General features: G+C 41.0%; 1 protein-coding gene across 1 annotated transcript; it reads right to left on the reverse strand.

The window, feature by feature from the left end:
- Positions 1-435: 435 nt before the first annotated feature.
- RBM15 (RNA binding motif protein 15) lies at positions 436-23,057 on the reverse strand. Its single transcript, XM_025872375.2, has 3 exons — positions 18,855-23,057; positions 13,222-14,788; positions 436-6,799 (listed from the first exon to the last, which is right to left on the reverse strand). The coding sequence occupies exons 1-2, from the start codon at positions 21,718-21,720 to the stop codon at positions 14,742-14,744; spliced, it is 2,913 nt and encodes a 970-aa protein (XP_025728160.1). The 5' UTR covers positions 21,721-23,057; the 3' UTR covers positions 436-6,799; positions 13,222-14,741.
- Positions 23,058-23,578: the final 521 nt, after the last annotated feature.

The following is a 23,578-nucleotide window of genomic DNA, read 5'->3' on the forward strand; positions in this document are numbered from 1 at the left end:
CTTTTGCGTTCTGAGGAATGTCTAATTAATAGTGAGAGAAGAGTAATAGCCACTTAAACTAAGCCATTTGTTAGTATTTAATCAGAGGCTAAAATCTTCTTCAGTCAAAACAACTACCTTAAGTATTAAGTAAAAATCCGAGTAATAAATTATTACTTAATAATAAATTGACCAAACTCTCAACTGTGCCTTGGTAATTCAGCCACTAAAATATGTGGAGATGAAAAACCATTCTCATTAGCTTAAAGAAGTATTAAACGTAGCCACTGGCTGAGTAGGACTCTGAAATCTGAGTGAGTATTAAAGGCTTGTTGAGTGACTAGAATGGTATACATCCTCCAGAAAGTTATCTTTCCTTATTAGAAGTAATTAGAAGTAATCTGTTTTCATTATTTTGTTTCCTAAATTTTCTATGCTAAATGTGTATTGCTATGTAATAAAAAACAAGAATTGCCCACAAAAGGGGGGGGCACCTGGGTGGCACAGTTGGTTAAGTGCCCGACTCTTGGTTTCAGCTCAGGTCATGAGCTCAGGGTCATGAGACTGAGCCCTGTGTAGGGGTCCACGCTCAGTACAGAGTCTGCTTGACTTTCTCTGTCCCTCTCCCACTCCCGCTTGTGTGTGTGCTCTAAAATAAATAAATAAATCTTTTAAAAAAATTAGAAAAGGGGACATCTGGGTGGCTCAGTTGGTTGGGTGTCTGCCTTCGGCTCAGGTCATGCCTGGGATCGAGTCCCACCTCAGGCTCACTGCTTGGAGGGAGCCTGCCTCTCCCTCTGCCTGCCGCTCCCCCTGCGTATGTACTCACTCACTCACTCTCTCTCTGACAAATAAATAAATATTAAAAAAAAAAAAACTGCTAAAAAAAACACCTTTATTTCAAGATCATTTGAATAGTATTCCTGCCCATCCAAACAATATTATATTACTTTTCACTACATCTAATTATCTAAAATAGTGAAGCTAGGGGCGCCTGGGTGGCTCAGTCAGTTAAGCAACTGCCTTTGGCTCGGGTTGTTATCTCAGGGTCCTGGGATCGAGCCCCGCGGCAGGCTCTCTGCTCAGCGGGGAACCTGTTTCTCCCTCTCCCTCTGCCTGCCGCTCTCCCTGCTTGTTCTCTGTCAAATAAATAAATAAAATCTTAAAAAAAAAAAAAAGAGAGAGAGAAAATATATAAAATATTCAAGCTAAATGATCTAGATGTTTAGAACTACAAGTTTTAGGGGCGCCTGGGTGACTCGGTTGGGTGTCTGACTCTTGGTTTTGGCTCAGGTCATGATCTTGGGGTCGTGGGATTAAGCCCCCTGTTGGGCTCCATGCTTGGCAGGGAATCTGCTTGGGGTTCTCTTCCTCCCCCTCTGCCCCTCACCTACGTGCTCATGCTCTGTCTCAAATGGATAATAAATCTTAAAAAAAAAAAAAAACTACAAGTTTTATATGAAGGTTGAAAAAGTAGCTTTTAATGGAAGATAACACTTAAACTGTTTTGGTTTTTCTTGAAGATTTTATTTATTTATTTGACAAAGAGAGCACAAGCAGGGGGAGGCAAGCAGAGGGAGAGGGAGAAGCAGGCTCCCCGCTGAGCAGGAGCCCAACACGGGGCCAATCCCAGGACCCCTAGATCATGACCTGAGCCTAGGCGAGACGCTCAACCAAATGAGCCACCCAGGCAGCCCTAAACTATGTTTTTTAAATATAGAACAATCAGGTTAACTAGTTAATAATGTCACTCAGGCTAAGCAACTACATGTGACTAAAGAGCCCTTCATTTCATTATTTGGTGATTTTAAGAGGAAAGAAAATACCTAGAGTTCTCTGTAACACCAAGCTTCCTTACAATCTCTTTCAGAAGACTCTTTCAAACCACTGTTATTAAAATTAAATAATTAAAATAAATCATTTAAAATTAAACTAATCAAAAAATTAAAATTTATTATCATTATTCTATCCTTCCATTCCTCTCTGCTTTAAAATATCGACTGATTCACTACAGAGAATAAGACTAAACTGAAAGCCTGGCTTTGGCTCCAAAATACCATACCCGCTCACTCCCTGTGTATGTCTCTGTGCAAGGTTTGCCACCACTTACAGTCCCAAAGCTTGCCTTTCTCCCCTGGGCAGTCTCACCCTTCACAAGCTGACTCACTCAAAGGCTACCTCTTCTGGAGACCTCCCCCAGCAGGAAGTCACTCTCTGTTCAGAACCCCATCTACCTTTTAAAAGAGTACTACATGAGCTCATATTGTTACTTTTCCATTAGTCTGCAAGATCAGCAAGTTGGATGTGTTCTCCTCATCTTTTTATTCCTCAGCATAAACTGTGGAACCAAATTAATCTGGATTCTAATCTCAGTGATCTTAAAAACAGTAGTTGGTCCTATTTTAACACAGATTTTTCATTTAGAAATAAATGTCTAACATTCTTTTTGTCTTTTAGATGTAAGACAATATAAAAAAAAAGCAAACACCACTCCTCTTACACATACATACAGCAAAAACAGTTGATAATAAGTTCCATTCTGCCACTTGTTACCCTCTGACCTCATCAAAGTCATTCAGTCTGAGCCCCAGTTTTCTCCTCTGTACATGGGGATAACTGTACCAGCCTACCTCACAGATACAGTGTGAGGACTAAATGAAAATACTCCTGTACTAAGCAAAATAACCCTCAGACACAGCAGCTGCTAATTTCCCTTCTTCTGCTTTCTACATCCGTTCTATGTCAAAACAGAAGACAAAAAAAAAATCAATGATTTACTAGAAACCACTCTCATCTATCCCCCCTTCTCTTGTGAGCAATACTTTTCTCAAAAGAGACTTTACCTAGAACAATGAGATTCTTTCCTAAGAAAGCAGACCGTACATTTTAAGTAGGACCAACTGAAGAACTCCAAGTTAAATTCTGATTTGGACAGGCTTTGTGAATCTTATGCAACAGAGCAACTCTTCATCTGCTCAATGGCAAAAGCCCTCTGAACCTGGGTGGTGTGGATTAAGAAAGTCTGATTCCCTAGGCTGCAAGAACTTAAAAAATAGCTATAACTAATGTATTCCTTGTAATAACAACTATTCATCTATTACTTTTCTTGGACAATTATTATAAGATGTAAACACATTTTTAGGAATCCATAATCTAGAAATACTATCTCAGATATATACTCAGTTTCAAGAAAATCAAAACATTTCATTGATTTTCTTTCCCCTCCCCCCTCAAAAGATTCCTAGGGACAAAGAGGAAAACAAATACTAAATTTAGGATACACAACCATGTGTGTCTGGAGTGGTAGGGTAGTGAACAACTTTATTTCAACATCTAATATATACCCGTCACCGAGGGAGGCATAGTTTATATATTATCTTATTTAATTTTCACAACCGTTAGAAACATACTATGATGCCATCTTACGATGAATAAGCTTAAAGTCAAAGAAATTAAACATCCAGTAAACAGAGAAGTCACAATTCATACAGACTGACAGGAAACCCTACACTGTCCCCTCTAGATCACTCTGACTTCTTGGCAGTACCACAAGATTATGAAGCTGATTTAATTGAAAGCAGTTATAAATTTGTTCTAACTCAAATTGGCATAAAATTTTATAAAATCTAGATTGAAATGAAAAGGAGAATGCAAAGTACCTAAAAGCCAAAACAAACAAATTAAAATTAAAGCCACAAAAGACATCTGCTACAGTGTAGTCACAATGCAGTTGTAACGATAATTAACTTTTTTAGGTCTTTCAATATTCACTGAATCTTACCAAAGAAGGTAATGCTTGAGCATAGGCCACTTGTAATTAATTCCTCAGTACTAAAATATTAGTTGGAATGTTTATAAATTTTAAGCCTTGAAATATACATAAATGTTTTTTTTATTTATTTATGATAATTTGAACATAAAAATTCAGTATACTTTCTTCTCAACTACTTATTGGCTTATATTTAAAACTGTTGGGTGCTTGGATGGCTCAGTTGCCTGAGCAACTGCCTTCGGCTCAGGTCATGACCCTGGGGTCCCAGGATCGAGCCCCACATCGGGCTCACCCTGCTCTGTGGGGAGCCTGCTTCTCCCTCTCCCTCTGCCTGCCACTCCCCCTGCTTGTGCTCTGTCAAATAAGTGGAATCTTAAATAAATAAATAAATAAATAAATAAATAAATAAATAAATAAAACTGTTAAGATACCATTTCTTGCAGCTATAACTCTAAGAGGTGCCATACAATCATCACAAAAGATGGAATTTTCTACATATGTTGTTCATTAAGTACTATTTCTGATACTAAAACTCTACCTTTACAGTACCTTTAACTTTTGAAAGTTCTTTCCTACCCATTATCTCATTATCATCATGTCAAGCCTGTAAGGAAGTTGAAGAGGTATTATTATTCCTATTTTATACTTACGGAACAAAAGCAGATTAAGACCGTTATTTGCCTAAAGTTACAAAGCTAGTCTTTCACAGAGCCAATTCTGAAACCTAACTACCAGTGTTGATTAGATCACAGCCCCTGGCTTTCCCTTATTGATTGTCTAGAAGGTTAAAATTTAATGAAAGCCACAGCTACACTTAAATGAACTGAGGTGATAATTTTGTGATATTTTCCAAATAATCTAGACATATTAATATATAGGATGCTGTTTGTTTACAAATAATAAGCTTAGCTAATAAACTTGTCCAAACGTAAAATCAGCTTTTTCCATGAGAAGAAACACACCATATTAGTATTTTAGTTATTTTTATGCAAGACAATACAAAACATGGACCGAAGTTTCTCTAAAGACTTCAATAAAAAAAAAGCCCAACTTTTTAAAATCCTTAAGTGTTTCTCTTAACCCAAAACCAACTTGTAGGCTTTATGTACACAGATTTACCTCATTTCCCACAAATATCTACCCAACTGGTCTCAGATTTATACCTAAGGTATTAACATATACACAAACGAAAAATAACAAAAGTGGCTGGAATCAATTTTAAATAAATTAGTTAAAATTCAGGTTTCATTTCTGAGAGGAAGCTGGTATTACCTCTGGTCACTGACTCAAACGACAATCATTTCTAAAACAAAAAGAAAGAAAGAGGGGCGCCTGGGTGGCTCAGTCGGCCAAGCGTCTGCCTTCGGTTCAGGTCGGAGCCTCACAGCACAGGGCTCCCTGCTCAGCGGAGAGGCTGCTTCTCTCTCTGCCCCTCCCTCTGCTCGTGCTCCCTCTCTCCCTCTCTCTTAAATAAATAAAATCTTTTAAAAAAAATTTTTTTTAATTAAAAAAAAAGAAAGAGAAAAAGAAAAAGAACCTAATCTCCGGTAACATTCCAAGAGAAGCTGGTATATTCTGAAATCTCCTACTATACAAAACAATGATCGATAGTAAGTTAGTGAAGCTTTTTTTAGGGATACAGAGAATAAACTAAGATAGGATAACCAACTGTCTGGGTTTGGCTGGAAACAAGAGAGTTCCTGGGACACAGGACTTTCAGTTTTAAAGCCAAGATGAGTTGGCCACCCTTACTAACGAGTAGAGAATGTCTAGATATTTGACAGCACACAGCTAAAACCTAAAAAGTTTTCTTCTAGCCAGCCCCCCCCAAAAAAGAAAATCACAAATTCAATTCAATTTTTACCTCATTCAAGCCCCAGCAAACAAATAGAAACAGGATACGTATTAGTAGTTAAGGAAGGGAGGCATACATTTTTAATGAGAATCCACTTTCAGGCATTAACTGACCGGGGACTTGGAAGTAATGGAAGACTTCCAGCTTTCACTCTACTATTTTTACAGAAGTGACGATTTGAGCTGAAATAAAGCCAGGATGTCCCACTCTTTGGTTCATGTCAACCAACATTAATGTTTTAGTAGGGAAGAGAAGTTTGTCAGGACGAAGGAAATGAGAAAGCTAAGTGTTAAAAAGCAAGGGCCAAATTGTCTTCCCTCCAATTATCTCAAAACTAGTCAGAGTTTAGCATAAATTATTTGCATACACCAACATGTAGACTGGAGTTTATCACACTTGATTAAACAATTTCAAGCCTAAATGCCCCAGCTGTGTAGCATAGCCCTCTGAAGCCATAGCAGTAAGATGACTCACCAACTGGCAGGTGTCTTAGGGTCTACGAATAATGGATGTCTGCCTGGATGAAAACAAATGTATGTGCCCAACAGACGACCTCATCCTGCTTGGCAAAGAGAGGAGAGAAACTAAAAAAACTGGTCAGTAGTACAGTACTTGTTTTATAATGGAAAAAATCAGACTTAGCGCAAAAGAAGAGACTTGTAATTCATGCAGACTTTTAAAATGTCCTCTGCACATATTTTATCTTCCAATTTTCACTTACCAGAAAGGTTCAATAGAATAAGATCTAAGAGGATAAAAATCAATTTTATAACCCCCAAATCAGAAATAACTGAAAAGTGAGAATTGTCATACTGAGTTCAATTGTTTCAAGAAATGTGAAGTCAGAGTCACAAGAAAAATAAATCCATATTTAAACCCTCCTATTATATTTAATGACTTGATGTCAGTTTCCACTTTAATGAAAATTAGTAGTTCATGTTTGAGTTCTAGTTCACTGATGTATTGAAAACTGACACCATGCCACAGTTAATAAGATACGGGTTTATAAATATGGAGTTTAAAAGAAACTTACCCTTTCCCTTTGTGCAGCTCTGACTTCCAACCCAGTTTTTATAGAAACAGGAGGACAAGTGCCAGTGCCAGAAGTCTGCCAATTAGAACTCATCTTTTAGTTGCTGAATAATAAAGTCATATCCCAAAGTCGGCTATAGGTTTTTGATTGTCAGGAGTTCCTAAAAAGAAACCCAGGAGGAAAAAAAGATGTTTAACCAGTTATTATACTTAAATACGCTCCCTCCTTTAAACTTGGCTATTAAAAAAAGTGGAGGAGGTTGATCCAATACCATACATGTTAAAAACATTTTATTAGAGCTTTAGATATCTCTAAACTTAAGGAGCAGCAAATTGAAGAAAAGGTGTCTTTGAAGGTTCAAAATACCTTTATACCCACACACTGAAGAGAAAAACCACTCATGTATCACAGAAATAAAGTATCGTCAACCACCAAACCTTAAAAGTTGGATGAATTCATTCTTTTTTTGTGAAATATATTTTCAGTAAGATTATAACATCACAGAAGGTAAACTTCACAAATGAAGTTTGTCAGGAGAGATAAATGATGATATAGGTGGTAAGTCTCCACTAAAAACAAACATCTCAGGTCTCAGGAGAAATCTATAATTCAGAAATGAACCCTAGAAAAGTTTTCTGGAGAAGCTGACATTGCTGTGCTAGATGAAAAATGCCTCCAAAGCATATATGCCAATTTAAAAATTAAAACATTGTGGAATGTGAATAATCTTGCTGCATTTCTTCATTTGAGATCAACAGGATTGCTTGGTGAATGTTTTTTAGAATCATTTATCATAAAAATTTACACAGTAAAAATGATTCCTGTATCTAAATTGATATACTGCAATTTAGAGTATTCCCTGAACATTCATACCAGACCATTCCCTTTAATATATGAAATCTTAATATTTATTATGTTATTTGTCACTGATTAATATGAATTAGATTCTTGATTCTTGTTGCTATGTGAGGAAAATCAGTTTATTTATGAAGTTACTATCATATTACAATTAAAAATCAAAGCAATTCAAATCTACTCCTCAATCCTGTCTATATCCATCCCCGTAGAGAGATCTAAACCTACCTCTACCAAATTTTCTAAAGTATGGGGCAGCTATCAGCAAATAGTGTCTCAACCATCCTCACCCACATCTGTAAAAAATAACATGTTTTATCTCACAAGGAAAAGAGTGGACCAGAAGAGAACAGGAAGGAGAGAAAAAAAGACAGAAGCATAACAAAATAAGCAAGAACCAACCAAGACAGGCAACAGCAATCCCTCCCCCTGTCTTGGTGACAGAGACCTCTAGTAATTTTCTGGTCACCAGAAGCTCACTACCTAAGAACTCTTTGTTCCTATTTTTCTTGATGAAAATATTTTCTAAATGCTTTAAAGTAAATGTCACATACTAATGAACAAATCGGAAAATCTTACCCATGAGGAATAAGATTCTAATTATCCCATTTTTAGCACAGAGAATATTTATGTATCTACATCTTAAGCATTGCTTCCTAAACTTTAAAGTACATACAAATTCCCTGGGGATCTCATTCCACACAATGGGTCAGGGTGAGACCCTGTAATTCTATACTTCTAACAAGTTTTCAAATGATGGTAATGCTGCCGGTCTGAGGTCCACACTTTAAAGGGTTAAGGCTTCTGGAAGACTAAGCAACATATATACTGTACTCTGAAAGTTTTTGGTTTTGATTTTCAAACAGTGCTTAAGAGGTTGATTCTGTGTGTTTGTGAGTCTAAGGTCTGTTTCTAGAGCAATGGTCCTCAACCCTGGCTACACATTAGAATCATCTGGGGCACTTAAAACAAAAAAATAATACCGGGGCCTTGGCAAAGTCCCACTCCACCTAGATCAATTTAAATGAATCTGAGAGAGTGATTTCCAGGTACTGGCACCAAAATGTTCCTCAGGTGATGCTAACATAGAAGCTAATGTAGCAGAAACTGTATATGACTATAGTGGAAGCTCTCCTGACCGTGGGCTGAAAACAGAATAAGAAACGACATGTTGGGCGCCTGGGTGGCTCAGTTGGTTAAGCGGACTGCCTTCGGCTCAGGTCATGATCCAGGAGTCCCGGGATCGAGTCCCGCATCGGGCTCCCTGCTCGGCAGGGTATCTGCTTCTCCCTCTGACCCTTCCTCCTCTCATGTGCTCTCTGTCCATTCTCACTCTCTCCAATAAATAAATAAAATCTTTAAAAAAAAAAAAAATGAGAAAAAATAAAAAAAAAAAAAAAAAAGAAAGAAACGACATGTTGAGGAAATAGGGATATACTAGGAGGAAGACTGCTTTGAAATCTCAGGGTGGCCAGCAACTTTGAGCCTGAAGAAGAAATACAATCTTTACTATGGTTATTTAAATTAAAGAACTCCGTTGATCTCTGGACAAGAACATTTTCAGCCTTGCAGTGAATCTGAAATGCTAACATATCTTTGGAGGAAATACTATCTTTGACTTGTCAACAGCTGAAAGATTTCCTATTTTGAATTACTTATATTGTGTCTGTCTTCAATTAGTGTAGCTAATTAATTCTTCAAATATTTGGGTACCTATTATATGCCAGGCATTATTCTAGATCCCGGGAATAGCTGAAGGAAATTTGTGTTACTTTCCAGAAACAGGTAGTCAAATCTTGATCAAATCACATCACTCCACCTCCTTAAAACTTTCAATGGCTTTCTATTGCATTCAGCATTTGTCCTTGGCAACTGGCCCTTACAGTTCACTATCTCCCTTCTTCCACCAGAATGTCAGCTCCATGAGAAAAGAGAAATTTGTTTTCTTCACCAATATACTCCCAAGATCCAGAATAATTCCTGGTACATACAGATATCTAAATATTTGAAGAATGGGGGCACCTGGGTGGCTTAGTCGTTAAGCGTCTGCCTTCCGCTCAGGTCATGATCCCAGGGTCCTGGGATCGAGCCCTGCATCGGGCTCCAGCCCCGCATCGGGCTCCCTGCTCCATGGGAAGCCTGCTTCTCCCTCTCCCACTCCCCCTGCTTGTGTTCCCTCTCTCGCTGTGTCTCTCTCTGTCAAATAAATAAAATCTTTAAAAATAAATAAATATTTGAAGAATGAATTAATTCTACACTAATTGAAGACAAACCCAGGTTAGATAATCCAAAACAAGAAATCCTTCAACCATTTAGAAGTCAAAGATACACTCATCTTTATAATTCCATTCTGCCTCAATCCTATCAGTAACCTGCTTAAGAGGTAGTATATATAGGTGCCGGTTCATTCACAGAAAACAACTTGCCCATGTACATAATCCTAGAATAATCATAATCCTAGAATCACTTTCATTTTAATTTAAAATAGACTACAGTCACATTATTTTTAGATTAACATCTGAAACCTCAAGGATATCCCAATCAGTTCCTGGCTGTATATCCCCCAGCCAAACTCACAAAACTTTTCTGGTATCCCTTTAGCATTTTATAAATTTTTTAAAGAGGGGCCCTTCTTACAGACTGTTATAAGGCAAAAATCACATACTAAGCTAGACTGAATTCCCTGGAAAAATAATTATACGACTATAACGCAGTTACTTAACTGACGATTTTAAGTGATAAGTTCCATGGCATTTGTAGTTTCATTCTGCTTGTCTCTGTAACAGCTTTGAATTTATCTTCTGGAAATACCTCCTCTCAGCCTCAGAGACAGAACACTACTACTCTGGCTCTTCTCCTTGGGATTCTTTTCCACACCATCTCCCCTTCCCATGCCGTATATATGACATAACCCCAAGTTTATACTTCAGCACTCTACTCTCTGTGGGCCAGTGATGCTCAACATGTGGCCAGTCACCACAAACTACATCAGAATTACCGGGGGAGCTCGTAGAAGAACAAAGACTCCTGGGCCATGCCAGCCCTAACAAATCCCAGAATGCGTGGGGTGGGAGCCAAAGGCCTGCGTGTTTCCCAAAAACCACAAATGGTGATACACTCTATAGTTTGAAACCCACTGCCCAGACATTTTCTCAGGTTTGCAGCTTTATCCCATCCCAGCCTCCAGAAAAAAGTAGTGAGTTAGGACAGTATAGCAACCAAGAACTCTAGCTGGAACAAAGGCCTGGCTAGAACCCTGGCTCTATCAATTCTAGCTGTCAGATTATGGTCTGCAGTGAAACCTATCTGAGACAATGTGTGCACAGGCCCTGGCAGAATGCTTGGCCTAAAATGGGTATTTTTAATAAATGATTGCTATTATTAGTACTGTGGCTTTCTATCAACCTGCCTCAAACTGATTATGCATCCTCACTTCCCACCTTCCTCAAACCGCCTTGCCTTTCAGGATTCCCTCCCTATTTCTGTTGAACTGATCATTTTACCAGTTTTTCAGGCTTCAGCCTGCTCCAACTTTTCCACTGATCAACAAGCTGTTTTATTATTCATGCTTGCCTGCCCAACATCTCAATCCCAATCTCCCTCATCATTCCACATCCTTCTCCACCTAACAAATTATTTTGTAGTCTTGACTGTTCCAGCCTAAGTGAACCTTTAAGCTCCTATACTCACAGACCCATATCATCTGTAAAAATTCATTAGCAATTAATCAAAAAACTGGCCTATGACATCCCTCTTATAATTGTCTTAAACTGTGAACTTTTCCCCTGATATTTAACCATTTACTTGTTTATATCTAATTTCCCCAATTACAGTCTAAGTTGCTCAGATGTGTAGAGACTGATACTTTCATCTATAAGCTCAGCACCTTACTTCTTAAGATACAGTCAGCATTCAAATGATTATACAGAAACTCTACCTGAAAGCTTAATGTTAACAGCATTTGGGTAGAAGCATGTTAAGTAATTTGACCTCAAGGTCAAAATCTCTTCTTGGCTGCTAAGGACAATCTTGTGTGAGGTTTGAAGGAATTTTGCCATTCAATAAATTGCTTAGGGAATCGGAGGAAGATGGAAGTGGTGGTCAGATAAGCCATAATCAGATAACCCATTGTAAAAAAAAAAAAAATAGATGCTGCAACCAGCCATAAGCATTAAATTTACAGCCTCAGATAAACAGCTTGTAAACAACGTGACTTAAGCTACAGAAGTGGCAATTTATAAAATCTAAGTTGTATTACTAAAATCAGGGTACTCCCTATTTTCAATTTTAATACCCACAGCCAGGCTTTTCAAAATGAGCACAAGTCAATTCAGAGGAGTTCTTGGAATAATTTCCTTTATAGCAGAATCCTAAATTTAGACCATACGAAAGATACCGAGAAACCAAACAAAGAATTCAAAAAGGCAGGTCCCAATTTATAAAACCAGAAGTCTAGATCAAACACTCAACCCAATTAAGAATTTTTCCTTCATGGTGTAGCTAGAAATAAAATGATTTCATGAGTAGTTTCAAAAGATTGTCATGCTGCATACCCTTCCATTTTGCATGATACGGTTTCATATACAAATAAATAAATGTTCTATTCGCAACCTTTTCTTCTTGTTCTTGAGATGAAACCCGAGACCTTAGAAAGATACCAAACGTGGAAATATGCAGAGTGTCACATAATCATTATAGTGACTTAAAATACTTGCTTACTAGTTGGAAAAACGACTTAATGGGCTTTCAGTGTGGACTAGCCAGAGAAAGAAAATACATTGGGAACTGACATTCCCAACAGGTATAAAACGTTTGTGAAGAAATGTAGGTGAGATCATCTAGCAGTTTTAGATGACAGCCAACTCATAAGCAGACCTTTTAAAAACTTAAAACAAAAACCACTGCACTTCAATTTTCCCCTTTCAAAAGAGATGAAAAACCAGAATTTTGTGAAAAAGAAAAATTCAACATTTCAACCCCACTTAAAATAAAGGAAGCCTAGTCGTATCATACAGTAAAAAAGCCGAGCTTACGTTAAGTTGCCAAAGCCTCACACATGATTAATTTGGGGGCGGAGGGAGGGATTGGAAGGGCTCAGAAGGCTGGTAGGACTAAATGGACAATGAAAATGGTAAGAGCAGACAAAAACTAGATTTCTCGTAACATTGCCTATTCACTTCCCTAAAATGATAGTTGCCTATTTTGATAATTCAGTCTCTTTGTAAGCCAAGAAGAAAACTAACCATTTTGGCTAAATTATCTATCCTTCCCAGTCTGACGGTACTTTTCTTTTTGTGCTATATACTAACCCAGAGGTTTCGAATCAGCGTTTGTAATGGCAACATTTTACACTAGTAAGTTCTTCCAGTACCATTAAATCACCACAGAGGGTGAAGGCCACGGTTAATGGAAAACGTCAAAACTTTAAAGGATATCAGGCTGTAAATCCCAAACCCATAACCAGGATTTTAATACTTTTGGCTCCGACAATAAAAAAATTTTTCCGCGACTTAAACTAAACTAAAAATATATATATATACATATAAACACCAAGTACAACAGAAGTTCTGGCCTAGAATTTCACAAACACACCACTTTAGGGCGAGAGGAAGCTGGTCACGGCAGCAGAGCGCCCGAAGACTTCCAATCAGAGAAACAATACCCCAACCAGTAATAGCCCTCACCCTGTTAATCAAATGCAGTTTTGACCTCTGAAAACCCTCTTACCTGTTTACAAGAGTTTATACAGCTGTTTGCCACTGGAACACCACCTTGCAGAGCATAACCGTGGCATCCTCGGTTGATAATCACCTGTTGCCTAAGTAAGCATCATCCCGCATGGAGACAGACAGCACTAGGGCTCTTCCATCCGAGGTTAAAATTCAAAACAAGCCCAACAAGCCTGCATTTCAAGGTGGTCTTCGTCTGCAACTAGTTAAGTTTAAAACTGGCAAACGACAACGGTGTCTGAAGCCACTGGTGCAGCACTGCTGGCTTCCTCTTGAACTGCAGCGTTGTCACTGTGCACCGAAGTCTCCTGCTGCAAACAGGGGAGTTGTTCTCCTGTACTGGGAACAGCTTCCAAAGCTCAGGAGCCCCTGTACAGGATAACGCAGGAACTAAAGGCAAACACTTTCTCCTCTTTAAGGATGCCTCCATTTTTTCCTCACAATCTGTACTACCAACCGAAGTGACTGGGCCTGAGTGTGCGTTCGTACCTATGAAACCGTCACGGTGCATGCACATCCAAGGCATGTGGAACCACAGGTCAAATAAGGCACAGATACCGAGTAACGGTTCTAATTACAAACGCTAGCTCTCAGGAACTCTTCATCCATTCAGAACTAAACCCATCACTGCATAACTCTGGTAAGAAGCCCCTGGAGATGGAGGAGCTCCTCAAATGTGTCAGGAAAGGCTTTATTAACATCATCATTAACATTTAAAAAGCAAACGGAGCATTTCTCCTTCTTTTGGCAATTTGGTGCAAATGTTAAGTGCAAGATAAAGCAATTTCAAACTTTTCTTCAAATTAAAAATGAAACTAAGGCCAAACGTGATGGGTGAACAAAATAAATCAAAACTTAAATTTCAGCAACTCCGGCTCTTCAAACCAGCAAAGCCCCCGACTCGTGCACTGTGGTGAGGCTTACGGTGCTTGCCCCGGCTTCTTGCGTGCCAGCAAACAGCACCATTTCCTCATCAAGTTGAGGACTGAGAAGCAAAGGATCCCCTTCGCTGCAAACAAAGGGGGTCACAGTAACACTAGTGATCCTTCAGAATTGACACACCGTGATAGTCAAAATGATGGTCTCCCTGCTTCTTGCTCAAGACATACAAGATCTGAGCAGCAGCAAGTACCCCCTCGGCTGCAAACAAAGGGGTCAAAGGTTTGCCGTCAATTCACTTCCAGGCAGAAAAACATTTTCCTCAAAAGAAACAATTTATTTAGAATAAAACAAAAGCAGCTCAACTGTGAGCGCACGTTTGAGTGACAGCTACTTTTAAGCTGTGTGAGCCATAAAAAGGGTTTTTCTTTACTTTTCCAGAAATCTTGTGTACACAGCACAAAGCAAGAGGTCATTTTTTTTCCACTTAAAACACCGGCATTGGCATCACAATAGCAGATACACAACTTTAAGCTGCCATTTTAGTAAAATGCACAAATACTAAACAGATTAGCTTTCTTCCATCAAGAGGCCCATGTAAACTCCACATAAGCCACAACTTCTCTTCAAAAAGGTCCATTAGAGCTTTGAATTCCATATCTTCAATCCGCAGTTCACCAGTTTTGCTTGCGGGGGGGGAAAAAAAGGTTATTCAGTACAAATGTTTACAATATTAAAAATATATATATTTCCCCTATGCCATTATAGATGAACATAACATTAACAAGACCTTCCTGGATAGTCCAGCTTGACTTCAAAAAGCACCAATAATACCCACTGGCACATACCTCGAATGAATTTACTGTATGAATAGACAAATAACAAGTAGAACAACAGGGTGGATTTTTTTTAAGGACTGCAATTAAGCAAAGATTATAGAACTGAAAATACCCTTTATACTCATGTAACTGAGTAAAACATGTCAAAAAAATTCAGAAAAAAGTTTATAATCAATTTATGATCAATATATTCTAAATATAACTTAAAAAAATGAAACTAAAAAAAGGTGGAGTTTAGTTAAACTTTTACCCTCTCTGGTCTCATTCCATAATTTATATGGAACAATCCAGAACTATTCCGTTGTAGAAAGGGGTCAAGATACGAAGCCATTTAAAAATCCACCTTCATCTGTGTTACCAAAGACAGCAGCTGTTCTTTTAAGAAAACTCATTAAGAACAATCGCTAAACGGCCAAAGAACATTTTAGGACTTTTACTTTTCAACTGTTTAAATCAAACATAGAAACCTTTTTATTTAGCTAGACAGTTCGCTGTGGTTACCTGAAATCATTTTCTCCCTTTAGGGACATCATTATAACCAGAATGTTAACAGGGTCAGCTCCACTTCTCTTCTTGTTCTCACCCCTAACTGCCATCTCAAAACCAAACACCGTAGCAGAGACAGAAAAAAAGTCCCAAAATTCTCTCCAAAATTTTTCACATAAAAGGTCATTAAGGCCCTCTTCTCAAGAGGATTTCCTAATTCTGTTACCACAGAGTTTTTGGTGAATGGTTCCTACATGAACCCAAACTGAAGTTCAAGCTGTACCTGCGTAACGAGCAATTTCATGGTCTAAAGAACGTGGATTTCAAATTTTAAAAAACAAATACTGTCAGTGAAAACCTGCTCATAAAATTTTTAAATAAACCTAAACAGTGTTTGACTCTGAAAGCAACACACACACACACACACCTCACTTTTCCTACTGTATCTCAAATGATCTAAATGAATTAAGGGCCAGAGTATGTTACCTTCAAAATGTGACAAAAAGTTTATGCCAGCCAGAGGATGGACATTTTAAGATGTAATCCTTAAAGGGAAAATTCTAGCTACAGAGTCCAAGTATACATGTTAAACCAGGAATTTAAATTTTTGTGTGGGAAAACTCTTTACAGGAATCCCGGTTACAACCAACAAAATAATATTTAAAAAATTGGCTAGAAGCCGAATGATTGCTTAACTTTCCATAAGCTCTGAAGTTGTGATCTAAGTCTTAACTAGCTTGATGTTTTTCACCAGTAATACTTAATAAGTCATTAAATGATATATTGAAGAAATTTTCTTTGCATTCATTTCAACAGTTCCAGAAAAATCAATTTAGCTAAACGAGTATTTTTTTTTTTAAGTAAAAGAAACAAGTGGTTGTTACAAAGAACATCCAATATTGAAATTATGAAATTCTGGCTAATGAGAATTAGAACCAGACAGCTTTAGACTCTTGCTTTCATTCCATCCTGAAGGCTTAAGTAGATAGTTTAACAGTATTATGAACCTGCACAACAGAATGGGCAACACAAATAAGAGATTCATCTGAATGATGGCACTCTGTAGGTAAGCACCAAACTAAACATAATTAGTTATTTCTAATACATACATTTAAAAATGGTATCAAGCCATTGTTTCAGAAACACGGAAGCACAAACTGTGCAGATCTAACAAAAGCCGCCATGTCAGATAAAGAGTCAAACAAACAAACACGGAGCAAAAACCACAGTACTCTTCGGTAAGTTGTCACATCAACTTAAAAAAAAAAAAAAAGAAAAAGAAAACAAAAAAAAGGAAAATGGGAAAAACCACACTTCGGATTAGAGTAAAATTAAATGTTGTGGACTTCACTCTCTAGAAGAGCAAAATCATTTGTCCAGCCTTATCAAAAGATATTCAAAAGTTAATGGTTAGTGAGATTTAAACTGGAAAAATGTATCTAGCCAAACTGTACTTTGACCCCATGTATACACAGACTGCAAACCTGCATTACTTTCTGAACAGTGTCTCCTCCATATTAGTGTGCCAAGTAAAGCTTTTTAAAAGCAAAAGCACCAAGTCTTACTTGTAGGATTTCAGATATTCTCCCTACAGGCACACCAAGGACTTTGGGCTCACAGCCTAGTACCTTCCTTCTGTTAAAATAGCTAGTTTTTCCAGTTTAAAAAACAAACAAAAAACCCACAAAGACCTTCCAACTTAAAAAGAAAATTTATAAATGCATGGTGAAAACGAAAAAGGATGACACAGCAGTGATGAGGATTTCATGCTGACATGCATTAGACACCTGTCATAACGGAAAATAAAAAAATTACATGACATTTCCCTGGGTTATTATTGGTGCTATTTCAAAACTACCAGCTTTGATAACAGAAAGAAAACAGTTGAGTTCTGCCAGGCTTTCTATAAGTCACTTTCACAGAATAGAAACATGACCATGATCCAAAAGGTCCTAGAGTTTCTAATCATAATTAAACATCAAGGGCCTTAGCTAAAGTCCTCAGCGTTTAAATCAAAGGGGGAAATATACTTAACTAATGACCTGAGAAACTAGGGGTGAGGACAGAGGGACAGATCAAAGAAACAAGACAAAAAAGAAAATCATCCATTACTGTTTTGCAGCAAAAGCCCTTGTTAAGAACCAGGAATTGATATAACCTTCAGCTTTGAAAAAAACTGTGACAGTGGGTTAAATTATTCTGTATTAATTCCAGGTGTTTAGGAAATAAAACAATAAAAAGAGGTTTTCCTACACTGACATTTCAGTTCTCTGTGGTTGGACACCAGTGAATATATTAAACACAAAATTTCAAAGATATTCAACATTTTCAATAATGTAATGTCATCGCTACTGTTTATATATGAAAATAAAAATACAGGCAAAATTTAAATAGAGCATGTCAAAGGCATTTCACGATGACTTTAAAATTTTCTGCAATCCAGATATGGCTGATTAATGCCCACTAAAACAAAAGCTGACTTATGAGCCTGCAGACAACTCTTCTTTCTATTATTGAAATCAGAAATTTGCATGGATACAAAAAAACTCATCTTTGATGAAAAACACTTAAGTTTTGAAATATGCACAATTAAATTAGACCTGTACCTGCTATACCTCTCTGAAAGTCAGTAAAAACACCACCACACACCAATAACTAACCAAAGAATTCTGATTTTAAAAACACCTACTCACTTCTTGCATACTAGCATAAGACATATATGGTTTGTAACCTACTCTTCAATTTTTACTGAACAGTTACAGCTACAAACCAAAAGTGCATATACGGGATACAGAACTTAAGAACTAATGATAAAAAATGTGCATGTTAAAGCAAACTCTCCGGGAATAAACCATGTATTTTAAGAGAAATACTCAAATACCTGATTAAAATAATTATATTGCTATACAATTTACCAGCTTGTACTTTTAAGATTCCTGATCAAATTTCAGCCACACAAATAACATTTCTGGTACAGGAATTATTTACCTACATACCAATCAAGCCATTTTTAGGTGTATATTATCAACTTTATAAAGTCAGTGGGCTCTTCTCCAAATCCCGACTTTTCCAAAATTTTGGGTTTGTAACTCTGAGGATTTTTTTTTTAAGCTCAAGGTTAAAAAAGGGGAAAAAAAATAAAACTGAAGAAAAAAAGGAAAAAAGTTACTCATAAGAGTAGGACCTCCTAATTAAAATAAATCCATCCGCCTGCTACCTTCAGGGCATCCCTTTCACTTAAAATAATAGCTAAACTGTCCTGACTTCTATTTTAAAGGTTTATAAAAATATAAAAAAGAAAAAAGCTAGAACTAAACAAACTAATTCAAAAGAAAATTTCATCTGATGCTGTATCCCATTACACATCACAAAACAGGAACCATGTCAAAGTAGTAAATACAAGTTACACATGGACTTTAGGACGCACCACGGACAATGATCATGACCAGGTAATCTTCTTCAGATTTGGCCAGTGCCTTGGCAGGGGAATCCAGGAACTGCTGGGAGAACTCACAGGGTGGGAAAGCATGTAGGACCCCGGTGTTTTCCTTGTCTTTGTTGCCCCCCACAGGGAGGCTTATCACCCCAGCGGCTTGCTTTTGCTTTAAATAGGACACAAGGTTCCTAAGTGGCCTCTGAGTAGAGGTGGCAGTGTCTGACGTGGCTGAAGAAGAGGAGGACCTGCTGTCAGAACTTCCAGGCACAGCCAGAAGAATGGCATAACCATTGGGCCCTGCCACTTTGATGCGTCGAGTTACTTCATCCAACTTGGGCTGGTCCAAACGAAGACGCTGAGTGATCTTGAGCTGGGCTACTTTGCCTCCAGTTGAGCCCTCCACAAGAAGACTACTAGCCACTTGGAGGTCACCCTGCAACAGATGCATGTTGGAAGGAAAGTTGCTGTTCTTCAAAAGAAGCATGCCCTGCCAGGCCAAACAGAGTTTGGGAGAGGCTGCAGCTGTGGGTGCTGTCCCACCATCCTGTTTCTGGGAAGGGGACTTTAGCTTCGAGGAAACAGTGCTGGTGCTGGGTGCACTCCCATCAGACCGGTCTTCTTTTTTCAGAGGGCTTTTTCCCTCAGTGGGAGCAGCTGTCCGGTGCTTCCTATCCCGTTCAGCTGATGCAGAGTTTTTACGGTCTCGCTTGTCACCCTGGCTCTTCTCCAAACTACCTCGTCTGTCTCTGACTGGAGAGGGCCTTTCCAAGATAAGAAGACGGGAAGATCGATCATTGTCACTGTTGTAGCGATCCCGGCTACTGGTCAATTCTGGGCTGCGGTCGGGAGAAGGAGCACAGTGACGTTTTCGGGGACGGTCACTCTCAGGGGACCTATCCAGGTGCCGGCCCCCACTTTCCTCAGGCGGTCTTCGCTTCCTAGGCTGGTCTCTGCTGCTGGGCAGATCTCGCTCGCCTCTGTCCCGGTCCAAGGACCAGCCATCTCGCCTGCGATCCAGGCTATCCAGTGGCTCATAAGCAGGCACAGCAGTAGCTGCAGTCCGAGTGCTGCGTTCACGGACTGGGGGTGGGGGTGGCACCCAGTCAGAGTCAGGATAAAGGTCTCTGTCACGATCTCTGTACAGTAAGGGTGGTGTCCTATCCCGAGCACCCCTCAAAGGGTCAGGTGCTCGATGTCCAAAAGCATCTGTCACCAACTCATAATGAGTTAAGGGCAGAGGCTGCAGATATTGCTGCTGGTAACGATGTTCTGTATCTGCAAAGTCTACTCTAAGGCGACGATCTGGGCCACCAAGTGGAAAGCCACGCATATGGGTCCAGGCAGCATGAGCCGCATCGAGGCTTTCATATTGGATATATGCCCAACTATCACCTTTGCGGTAGTCTATAGTGCGAATGGTGCCAAATCGGTCAAACTCTCGGGCCAGGGCAGCAAGAGGCACCCAAGGTCCCAGACCACCTACCCAGAGGCGGGTGGTGGGTGTAGCTTTACCATAACCAATTTTGATAGGATTCCGAATGATAATTTTGCCAGACATTGCTAGTTTGGCCCGGTGAGACATGTCTAGGTTCTCAAATTTGAGAAAGCCATAGGTACTGGTCTGGCCCCGAGAAGGCCTCTTGATGTCTACCTCGGTGATGACTCCAAAGCGGTCAAAAGCCCTTCTGAGATCACTCTCTGTCACAGTGATGTCTAGGTTGCCCAAGAAAAGCGTCCGGTTAGCTCGCTGATCATCCTCGGGTGAGATCTCATCCACTTCTCGGAAAGGAGCAGCACCTGCCCCAGCTCCCACCCTTGGCTCAAGACTGTATGCTGGGCGCACTCTCTCATAGAACGGGTAGTCTCGCTCTCTCTCCAGCTCACGGGGCAATGGTGGCGGAGGTGGAGGGGGCAGGCGGCCAAGAGCCAACTGCTGCAACCGGTAGTCTCTGTATCCCAAGGCTGCGCCACCAGGGGAAAGCGATCTCTGGCCTCCACCTCCTCCAGGGGGGTGCCGGTGCCCACCTACAGACGCCCCGACCACACTGGCTGACGGAGGATAAGTATCTTTGTCTAATGGGGAGCGGCTGCGGCGCCGGCTCACATACACAGCTTCTATCTTCAGGGGCCGGTCATAGAGCACTAGGCGGCCTCGGGCATGCTTGGCCGCCCGCGCGTCCTCTGGCCGCCGGAAGTTCACAAAGGCTACTCGCTCATCCCCGCTGCCAGAACCCGAGAGATGACTGATTTTGACACTTACATCACCGAAACGTTTGAACTCGTGAAACAGTCCGTCCTCCACCGCTTCGTCACTCAGCTGGGACCCCAACTCGCTTATCTTCAGTGTCTTGTATTCCCCGCCGTCCCCGCCGCCAGGAGCTGAGGAGGCGGCCCCAGAGGAACGTGACTCCCCGCCTCCACCCCGGGAGCTGCTGCGCGACTCGCCCCCGCCCGAGGAATTTTTGGTGCTTGGGGAGCTGTAACTATGCAAGCGGCTACTGGAGCTGCCCCCACCAGTGTCATACTCGCGGCTGCCACCTCGGCTGCTGGACTTGTCCAGATGAAGGCTGCGCCGCGACCCGCCGCCGCTGTCGGTCTTTCCGCTGCTACTCCCATTGCTGCCACCAGAGCCCCCTAACTTCTTGCTCCGCTCCCCGCGGGAAGTCGAGTCCTCACCTCCACGGGAGCGTTTGGGCTTGACTGGAGAGCGCTCTTTTCCCTTCATTGTTGCGGGTCGTCGGAGGTCGTCTCCGAGGAGATGATTAACCCGCCGCCCCGCGCTCGTTTCACACAGCGGAACCGCACGCCGCCATCTTGGACTCCGCCGCGGTAAAGGATCCCGCCCCGTAGTCCTCATTGGTCAATTAGCTCGTCTCTTCTACAGTCTCATTGGGAAAACGATTTGTCTGTCTTTACATCTCCCCGCGCTCCGGAAAGGCGCCCGCCCAACCACTGTTATTGGGTTCCCAACGCCCTAGTCTGAGGACCTCATTGGTTATATTTGTTGTCCATCTTAACGGTTCCTCGCGCCAGGCTGTGGCTCCGCCCGTCGCACTCTAGGGTCACCTGACCCAAACTCTGGAGGCGTTGATTGGACAAAAAGTCTGCCCTGTAACGGTACTTCTAGCGCGGTAAAAGCAGTGATCCCACCTCCTCATTCCTTTCATTGGTTTGTGACTCCGTCCTTTAACTCACTATTTGGGAAGTCGGGCCATCCGTTCTGGCGTTTTTTCTGAGAGGCCCGCTTACAGCGTTCTCGCGAGAGAGAAAGCGCTCCCTTTTTCGACCTCTTTTTCCAACTCCTCCGGCGGCTCAAAGAAGTTTAAATTTGATTGGATGTTGACAAGGAAGTTGATAGGCTGAAATAACTGTCCATCACTCGCTTAAAGGGGTAGGCTCGTATACGGAGAAGGCTGACTGAAGGTGAAAGAGTAGAACACGCGCTTGCTGTGCGACGTCACTAAGACGTCGCGAGATGGTGACCCAGCGCTAGCTCCGCCTCCTCGCGCTTTCGGCGTTCTCTCCTCATACATGTATGTGGTCCTGCGGCGTACTTGGGAGTGCCTCGGCCCCTGGAGCCCGAAATTTCTGGGCCGCCCACTTAGTACTTGTCTGGGACAAGGGGCTGTCGGGGCGAATTCCTCAGGAAGGCGGCCCGGGGCTCTCAGCGGACACCATCTTAGTCCCTCTGGCCTCAGAACAGCCTGTAAAAGCTGGGGTCCGCGAGGCAGGCTGGCCGCGGGTTCCCAGTTAGCCGAGTGCCGGTCCCACTAACACCTGGGGCTCTCGGGGGCCCGCGGCCGGGAGGCAGCGCAGTCGAGCTTCAGCCTTCGCCCGGGGCCTGGCTCTCCTTGGCGGTCCCCGCTCCAGCCCAAGTACCCCGCGTAACGGGAGGGGGCGGGTACCCGGCGCCCGGGCCCCGCCGCCCGCGCGCCTGCCTCTGCGCTCCCAGTTTTCTGTTGCGAAGTCGCGTGCGTTTTGGATTTTGTACAAGATCTGGCGATCTAGGTCCGTTGGTTTTGTATATGTAATGCCCCTCTGCGTTAAATAATCGAGTCAAATTGACGCCCCATAGCAGACGTGTCGCGTTTTTTCTGCGGCTTCTCGTACCCTCGGCATCAGGTTAGTATAAGAACCCAGTAGCACAGCCTTGCCGACTCTCCAGAGGAACCTTTTTGCCTCCTTCAGGCATCATCTGCATCAAAACCCAACTTTCATTAAGGTAAATAAAGCACCTGTGGCAGGTGCTGCTCTTTGGCAGGTGAAGGAAGTGCTGAGTTCATCACAGCGGTCAGGCTTTTTGCCGTCCTCCCAGGTCTCTTGGCAGAGGTTATGAGAGTTCTTGTGTTGATCCTCTCTCTCACTTCTTTCAAGTCCAGTATGTAGGAGAGAATGAGATTTTAACATTACCTTTTCAAGGTAATGCGAATGTCCCCAAAACTGAAACCTAAACTTGAAAGCTCTGTTATGATTAGGACTGCAACATGTTTAGCCCTGCCTTAGCCATCCTTCTCTTTCTAGATAATCTTGAGGAAGGTGAATATGAATTTTATCTCTTGATTTGATCAAAGCTTGAAAGAAGCCTAATATGTAAAAGTATGAAAATCCGCGGCATTGTAGTATGTAGACTTACTCGCTGTATTAAGACTAGCTATTAAAACTTCATGAGGCATAGAACAGTGTGTGTAACATGCTACCACTTGTGGTTTTAAAAA

Source organism: Callorhinus ursinus, unplaced genomic scaffold (assembly GCF_003265705.2).
Source record: "Callorhinus ursinus isolate GAN/ISIS: 27379988/994484 unplaced genomic scaffold, GSC_fseal_2.0 scaffold9, whole genome shotgun sequence".
Taxonomy (NCBI): Eukaryota; Metazoa; Chordata; class Mammalia; order Carnivora; family Otariidae; genus Callorhinus; species Callorhinus ursinus.

Coding starts and splice junctions, on each gene's coding strand:
- RBM15 (XM_025872375.2), bottom strand. CDS start 21,720: ATGAGGACTACGGGGCGGGATCCTTTACCGCGGCGGAGTCCAAGATGG. Junction 14,789..18,854: donor GGTCATGATCATTGTCCGTG/GTGCGTCCTAAA, acceptor CCCCCCCGCAAG/CAAAACTGGTGAACTGCGGA.